The 8,815-nt window shown below is 44.6% G+C and overlaps 1 protein-coding gene across 1 annotated transcript in view; it reads left to right on the top strand.

Moving 5' to 3' along the window:
• Positions 1–1,693: 1,693 nt before the first annotated feature.
• The window catches only part of HABP4 (hyaluronan binding protein 4), a 38,994-nt gene continuing 31,872 nt past the window's right edge, over positions 1,694–8,815 (top strand). The window contains exons 1-2 of the mRNA XM_055130424.1: positions 1,694–2,162; positions 7,058–7,220. Coding sequence (XP_054986399.1) covers positions 1,814–2,162; positions 7,058–7,220 — 512 coding nt within the window. The 5' untranslated portion in view covers positions 1,694–1,813. The remainder of the gene's footprint in view (positions 2,163–7,057; positions 7,221–8,815) is intronic.

Genomic DNA, 8,815 nt, shown 5'->3' with positions numbered 1-8,815 from the left:
CTTTACAAGCCATGAAAGCTGGGAGTGACCCACCCAGACTAAGACTCTGACAATGCTTTTAAATGAAAGAAATAAATATAAGGATAGTGCAAATAATAATGGACTTACCATCTAGCAATAAATCTGAGGTAGAGAGCTTCCTGAGTGGCTTAAGTCAGCAGTTCAATCTTAAGGATCTGTTATCCCAGTCTCTGCCTGCCATCCTTGTCATAACAAAGTGTGGGCCTTATGTCCTTCTCACACAAGGACCGAAACACAGGAAGAGAAGATGGCAAGTACCTTTCCAATTATTTCTAAAGTATAAGGTAAAGTTTCCCAGAAATCCTCCCAAATATTTCCCTTTGATGTGTCCAGCCAGAGTGTGGAAGTACAATGATTTAACATCTGAGGTCATGCGTGATTAAAGATCAATCAGTGGGGCTGGACTGATAGGACAGCGGGTAGGGCGTTTGCCTTGCACGTGGCTGATGCAGGTTCGATTCCCAGCATCCCATATGGTCCCCGCAGCACCGCCAGGAGTAATTTCTGAGTGCAGAGCCAGGAGTAACTCTTGTGCAACACCAGGTGTGACCCAAAAAGCAAAAAACTAAAAAATAAAAATAAAAAAAATCAATCAAATTTCAGGTAAAACAGATGTGCCAATGAAGCATAGGTTCTGGGGAAATATAAGAGGAAAAAAAATTCTGGGGGAATTCAGGATTAGCACTGAAAAAAAAAGGAAAAAAAAAAACACCGTTATCAGTGTTCTGTGAACTCAAGGTCTCACCTGAATTCTCTCAAAAGAAAAACAAATACATCTCAACATGTATGAAAAATCTCATAATAGGCGACATACTTTTTGTGCTTTCTTCATCGCCCAATGTAAAGTATCGTCAAAACCTGTAGATTAAAACTTTAAATTGACTATTGAATCGCCTCTATGGTCTGTTGCTGTCCTAATCCAGCCATTAGCATCTACTCCGCCCCAATTCGACTTGGCTTCCCGCGTCCACTCGAAATCCCCCTCAGTCCCGCACTTCCCACTGCCGAGCAATCTAGCAGCCGGTTCAAAGACAAGTTCAGCTTGAAATCTGTTTCTTTCTACTCCTGGCACGAAACCCCAAACTAGACCTTCCCTGCTCTTCGCAAGGGAGTTACAGACCTTTGAGTTGGACTGGGCTGCGCAACACGCCGCCTAAACCCTTCCTCTCTTGCTTTCTGGTCTTCTCATCCCGAAGGTTTCCGTTTAACCGTCACCCACCAGGGCAGGCCTTTCCATGCCTAATTATCCCGCAGCTTTTGCTGTGGACCGGTAGCCTACTTTCCTCAATGCTACCTCCCTGGTCGCCAGACTAAATACACAAAGATGCGGAGCTAGCATCCTCCACGATACACTGCCAGCAACCGGTGCGTGCTCAATATAGAGGTGCTGAATGGGTGAGGAAAAGGGAAACTCCGAGAACAGAGGAGGATAACGAACGCGAACTGCGCACCTGCAAGCTCCGTGAGCACCCGCACGCCAGAGCAGCCGGGACCACTCGACTCCGCTCCTCCCGTAGCCCCGCCCTTCTAACTCCGAGGGGCGGGGCCGAGAGTCGCGTGACGTGACAGAAGCGAGGCGCTGATTGGGCTTTCCGTCCAGGTAGCGCGAGGAGAGGGCGGACCGGGTCGCGCTGATTGGCTGCCGGCGGCGGCCGGCGGGCGGCAGCGGGCGCCGGGCGGGCCGGGCCGGGCTGGAGAGGGAGGGCGGCGGCGCGGGATGGGTGCTAGCCGCGGGCTCCGCTGAGTCGCTCGCGTGGGCTGCCCGCGGCGGGCCCGCAGTGGCCGCGGCGACATGAAGGGCGCTCTGGCGAGCCCCGTGGCCGCGGCTGCGGCCGGCGCCGCGATGCAGGAGAGCTTCGGCTGCGTCGTGGCCAACCGCTTCCACCAGCTCCTGGACGACGAGTCGGACCCGTTCGACGTCCTGCGCGAGGCCGAGCGCCGGCGACAGCAGCAGCTGCAGCGCCGGAAACGCGACGAGGCGGCGGCGGCATCCGGGCCCCGCGGCGGCAAGAGCCCGGCCGCGGCGGCGGGCCCCAGGCCCGGGACCGGCGGTGGTCGGCGCGAGTCCCAGAAGGAGCGCAAGAGCCTCCCGGCGCCCGCGCCGCGGCCCGACAGCCCCGGGAGCGGCGGGCAGCCGCCCGGTACGCCTCGGGGGCGGGTCGCCGGGCCACCTCGCGGCCGTCCGGGGCGCGGGGTCGTCGTGCCCCGCGCTCTTCGTGGTGCGGCTCGAGGGGCAGTCGCCGAGCCCGGTCGTGCCGTGCTGGCGGAGGGACGGCGGGGACGCGCGCGGCCGCGTCGTGCCTCCCGAGCCCGGTCCGGCTGGATGTCTGTGCCCGCCCGGGCCCCAGAACTCAGCCTGCGGAACGAACGGGAGCGAGTGGAAGGAAGGAAGGGCCTGCGCCGACGGGCCTTCCAGGCCGGGTCCCCGGGGAGGGGCGTTCCAGACACCGCCTTGTCCCCCGGCTCGGCCACACCCGCCCGCGGGTCCTCCGCCCGTGCGGAGACCCCGACGCGCAGGGCCGAGGCGGCGGCCGCGGACTCCGTGGGCGATGCAGTTAACTGTGCCCGGGCACTGCGTGATGCGACTAGCCCCGCCCCGGCCGCGAGCGCGCCACGCGCAAGTGCTGGGGCTTAGATGGCATGCGAGCGGCGTTTCCTGCTGCCTGCCAAGGTCTCGGTCGAGGGTTGCACTTGAGAATTGGTAGATTAAGTGTTTGTAATAGAAATAGACGTTGGAAACGAAAATGCGGTTGGCTATCTCCAGATTCCCTCGTTAGGCCAATAAGGTTAGAGCCTTATTTAGGCAAAAGGTGAAATATATGTGCATTTTTTAATGTACTATTGTAATTATTTAGATAAATATAATAATAAAAGAATTGAGGAAAGCTAAGCTTTCCCTTTGCTTTCCTAATACACGAAAATACTTATTTTCGTGCGTTAGAGCATATTTTTTCAGTCTTTTTCCTTGTGATGTTTGCTGCTGCTGCTGCTGCTGCTTTCTTCATCCTTTTTTTCTTTTTTTTGTAACCTCAGCGATGCACAGGGTTTACTCCTGGCTCTGCAATCAGGAATCACTCCTGGCAGTGCTCAGGCGATCATATGGGATGCCGGGGGTTGAACCGGGTGGGCCACGTGCAAGGCAAACGCCCTACCTGCTGTGCTGTCTCACTCCAGCCCCACGTGTTTTCTTGTGACCCTCTTGGGATACCCTGGGGCTCACAAGTGGGACAACATGGGCAGTTAAGAAACACTGCCTTAGGATATTATACTTCATTTTGATCTATGCTTGATATTTTTTTAACTATTTGATTATTAGAAATGGAATTCATTTTCAGATTTAAAAATTAAAACATTTTGAGGTGGAGAGATAGTACAGCGGGTGCATGGCCCACCCAGATTCGATTACATATGGTACCTTGAGCCCGTCAGGAGGTGCAGAGCCAGGTGTAACCCCTGAACATCAGCATGTGTGGCCAAAAAAGTTTAAAAAATTCACAAAACTGAAAAGGGAAATCCCAAAGTTGCTATTAACATGTTATATTTATATACATAAATGTGCAGAACTCTCCTCCTCTCCCAAATTTAGATGAAAACCAGGTTACACCTTTTTGGTTTCACTTAGTATTGTAACCCAATTAAAGGTTTAGCGTTTCAGTTGCTTACCATCAGGCAATCTGCCTTATAATGTTATCATTTTAGTTCTTTCATGTATTTCAGGACCAAACCACTCATTGATTTTTACTTACGTCCTCTTTGAACTAAATTTATCTCTAATAGGTGTGAGAGTTCCTCTTTGAAGCTTTTTACAACTTCACCTGATAAGGACTCCTTAAACTCAAACACTTCAAATAGAATTAAAAATAAATGCTTACTATAGAGAAGTCAAAGGCATGTTTTTGATAATAGAAACAACTCAAGGTATATGGAAATCATAGCATTTCCCATGGAAATGTAAGCTTTTAAAAAATATATGTGACCATTTTTTTTTCTTTTTAGGTCACACCCGGCAATGCACAGGGGTTACTCCTGGCTCTGCACTCAGGAATTACTCCTGGCGGTGCTCAGGGGACCATATGGGATGCTGGGATTTGAAACCTGGCAAGGCAAACGTCCTACCCTCTGTGCTATCACTCCAGCACCTGTGTGACCATTTTTAATTATCTTGAGTGAGCCTTTTTTCTGGAACTTAGTCCCGAAATCCTCAGAGGCTATTTCACTTTTGCTTTTCTATCTCTTAAGAGCTATATTAAGAGCAAGTACCCTCTGCCTCTTCTGTTGATGCTGCAGTAACCTGTTCTGTGCATGCGCTTGGTTGTGATGCTTTTGGATTGAACACACATGCCAACACTGGCCACAGTGTTTCAACATTTTGTGTTGTGATGCTCACTGAAGCTGTGCCCTTTAGTTTCAGTGCTTGCACAGAGCAATATTCAGTACGGAAATCTCTTCCAGTATCAGGATCATAGGCGCAGTCACAGAGTTGCTGATAGTGCTTGGTACCATCATGCAGCAGCACTTGGGGTTGAACTTGCAATTTTGCCTCCAGACCTCACTGCAGTTGCGTTCTTTTATTTTGGTTTGGGGGGTGGCCACACCAAGTGGTGTTCCAGGCTTCTCCTGACTCTGTTCAGAGTCCCTGGAAGGACTTGGGACCTTATGGGGTGCCATGCGGGGATCAAACCTATATTGACCTCATGCAAGGCAAGCTCCCTACCCGCCCTGTCTTTCCAGCCCCTGTGCTTGCATTCTTGAGCTCAGTACTTAATTGTAGGAGATAACTGGTACCCTTGTTTTGGGTTCTAGTTTTGGGGTTTTGGTGGGGAAATAAATTGCAGCATGTTAATATCCTGATAAGGAATCAGTCATATTTAATGGTTTTCCATTTTTACAGGAGAACTTTTAAAGATGCTTTTTAACATAAAGTATAACATAAAGCATGCAGCAAATACTATTTTAAGTTTTGAATGGTGAATTCCAATTGATAACATTTAAGAAATAACCTTGAGGAAACAGGAGGTGGGGTAAGTTCCTAAGTTTTTCTGTAGTTAAGTGTAGATCCTAGGGTTTTTTGTTTTTATTTTTAAATTATAGGGTTGGATCAGAGAGATAATGCAGCAGGTAAGGCACTTGCCTGCACGTGGCCAACCAGTTTTGATACATAGTACCACATATGGTCCCTTCAGCATGACCAGGAGTAAGGCCTGAACACTGCTGTGTGTGGCAAAAAAAAACCTTAAAAAGTCATAGTAATTAAAATTATATGATGTAAGTAGGAAATTTGAAATTGTAATTTAACATTTTACATTGAGGGAAAAGTATTGAAAATATTTTGACTGTTGATAACTTTGAAAACGACAGTTCTGGTCTATTATAGTTTTCAGCATGTTAAATAATTGACTTTTATACTAGCATTTTCTACCGTATACTTTAAATGCTGCTTTGATATTTGATCTCCATTAGTAATGTATGTGCCCTTGAATCTGACATTGCATACTGAATAGGGCATGAGTGTCAGTTTTGTTTTTCAATAAAAAGCAAAGCACTATAATGCTCTTTTATGATAAAAAATTTTTCCTATATCCTTAACATGTCACAGGCTCAGACTGTGACCAGTACAAGATGCAGATTGTACATAAACAGTTCTAGGTTATAGGATATTAAGATAGTTCTCTTATGTGGTTTTTCATATTTTAAAAAAATACATTCTTGTGGGTTACATGAGAACCATGCTAATACTTATGGGTAACCAGTTTATAAAGTTTATTTTAGGAAGTAAGAAGTAGGAAAATAAAAAAATACATATAAAAATATACTCATCTTGTATCTAAGGAGAGATTCAATGATTTTAAAAGACATTCATTAATATTCACTTAATATAGTCATACAACCAATGTAAAGGTTTATACCAAGAATTATTACAGCCACTAAAATAGAAATTTTAATATTTGAGATGAAAACCATAGATATATACTGAGAAATGATAAGACATTTTTGGAACAAGTAAAAAGAGGCATTTTTTCACCTGATACTACGAGATATTCCTGATATTTCTAGATATACCTGGCATGCCTTCAAACATTGACTTTGCTTAAATTTTAAAGCATTAAAACAAAAGGATTAGTATAAGGTGACGAGTAAGAAAAGACTAAAGTGACCTGTATTTGAAATATATACATTTCATCAAAGAGCAAGGAGCCTTTACCACTTGAAAAAGATACATCAATGCAAGCTTTTTTTTTCCTTTTTTTGGGGGGGGGGGTCACACCCAGCAATGCACAGAGGTTACTCCTGGCTCATGCACTCAGGAATTAACACCTAGTGGTGCCCAGGAGACCATATGGGATGCTGGGCACTCCAGCCCCAATGCAAGCTTTTGAATGATAAAAACTTTAGTAGTCAAAAATAAAATTCGGTAGGTTTTCTAAAAATTACAGTCTGAATAGAGAATCTGTTCTTCTCTGGATGGAGTTTAGCTGCCATGTTTTGATAAAGCTATTGTGAAACATTGTTTAGCAAAAATACGTATATCCATATTTTGTCACAGTTTTGAGATTCCTACAATTAAAAGTCACTTACCCTTTTTAGGACATGAGGGAAAAATGTGACTTTATAGTACCTTAAAGGTTTATTAAATAGTTGAGGATTCTGAGAAATAGTATAGCAAGTAAGCATGCCTTGCATGCAGCTCCCCTGGGTTTGATCCCTGGCTCCACATATAGTTGCAGGAGATACTTGTGCTCAGGCACCACATGCAGCAACGTAATGGGCTCAGGTAACATGCACACATTTCCTTTGTTCTACCTGCCCCACCAGGTCAGGAGTGATCCCTGAATGCAAACCCAGGAGTAAGGCCAGAGCACAACGGATTGTGGCCTAAAAAGAAAGTTATTGACTGTGAGCAGTAGATATATCAACTTTACTTCCCTTTGAAACTTTCCCAAACTATGAGTTTTTTGTGACATTGGTGCTTAGAAAAATGAAATTTTAAAAGTAATGGACCTTGTGTTCTAACTTTTCCTTTTGACTTCTCTGACAGGCCAGAAGCGAACTCCTAGAAGAGGAGAGCTGCAGGGATGGAATGACAGCCGGGGGACAGAAGTGACTCTTGACAGAGCTGAGCAGAGATCACATAGAGAATATCGACCCTATGAAACTGAGAGGCAGGCGGACTTCACACCAGAGAAGTTTACAAATGAAAAGTATGTATGTATGAAAAGTTTCTGCTAGAAAACGTGGGAACCAGAGGCTTTTCAGTAAACTACTAGCCTTTTCAACTTTTTCATGGTACCATTCATAAGAACATTTTATCAGTTTAAGTAGTAAATCAACCCTGGGTAACATGTGAATGATCTGCCAGTTATCTTAGCAGTAACCTTAGGTCTTCATTCAGGAAATGATTGACCAGTGAAAATGAAGTATCTATTAATAACTATTGAAGACCAGTCATAAAATAATTATGTTCTACTGATTGTTTTTAAATTAGGGCTAAGGACATAATCTGTTTTTGATTTAGCACGACTTAGAGTATTAACATGTTTGACTATATTCCTAGTCTTATGTAAATAGACTACCATAATGAGCTTGGAGTAAAAGCTAATGTAGACTGTAACCAGTTTCTAGCTCCTGTACTTTCTCTAGAAAATGTTGTCACCTGGTAAATGGTCTCTAGTTGGTGCAGCTTGACATCACTTTCATGTGACAGCAGATTATGGGATGACCTCTCCATGTCCACATATACATAGGAACAATTCTATGTGGATTGTGTTTGACACTAACAGGAATTATTTTATTGCCTAAAGTCATTGTCCAGTATATCAAACCTCCATGAACATCATACTGAATTTAAAAAAATTGTGATTCACATATCAAGAAAAAATAAACATTTCTAAGGTAGAATAGTGTACAGTTTAGTGTCAAGGGACTCATTATTCCCCAAAGCTAAACTTATTTGTTACTAATCCCATTTAGATCCTTGCTACAAGCTTTTTATTTGTTTTTGTTTCACAAGTGCTGGGAATTGAATTTGGGGCCTCAGAACATGCAAGGTCAGGTGATCTATCACTGAGTCTTATCCGTGGGCTCCTTGTCTACGAATCATTTTTGTTTTTGGAGTATGCGGACAATAGAATGACAAAAAGGGCCTACTTCTGCTGATATTAGGTCTAGCTGAGTTATCTGGACTACTCAATGCTTGGGCCTGCAGATGTGCTGCTGTTAGGAATGGCAGTACTTGGGAAGGGGATGTGGTACCAGAGAACTCAGAACCTGCAAGTCAGCACTTTGAACTATCTCTCCAGCCCCAGGCTACAGGTCTTAACCAAAAAACATGGCTTTTAATGGACTCTAGAATCAATAATTCTAGAGTCCATTAAAATACCCTCCTCCCACCTCCAAAAGATGACCCCTAAAAGTCATCTGAGAGAGTGGAACAGGTGATGAGTGTGGCATTCTTATCCTAGAAAGCACAGATCTAGAACACTGAGATAGTATATCTGCCGTGCTGGAGGACAAGAGACTGTGGAAAGGCTCGATTTTGCTTTATGTGTGTGATTGCTCCAACTTTGTTATATCTGTCATTCTGCTTGCTTTACAGAAAGCCCTTATGCCACAGCACTGCTTGTATCTATAAGCATTACTGTGAATATATTCAAGGTTATTTTCCATGGAAATTAGGGAATTTTATCTCAAAAGCAAGTTTGTTACCTATTTTTAAGTAATATTGTCAATCTTATAAAGTAATAAAATAGATCATTATATGTTCACTTGAAAATAGGCTCATTCAAGAGGCTAAAGT

This window comes from Sorex araneus, chromosome 3, assembly GCF_027595985.1.
Source record: "Sorex araneus isolate mSorAra2 chromosome 3, mSorAra2.pri, whole genome shotgun sequence".
Lineage (NCBI taxonomy): Eukaryota > Metazoa > Chordata > Mammalia > Eulipotyphla > Soricidae > Sorex > Sorex araneus.
Note: the sequence above shows the minus strand (reverse complement) of the source record. Positions and strands in the feature narration are given on the sequence as shown.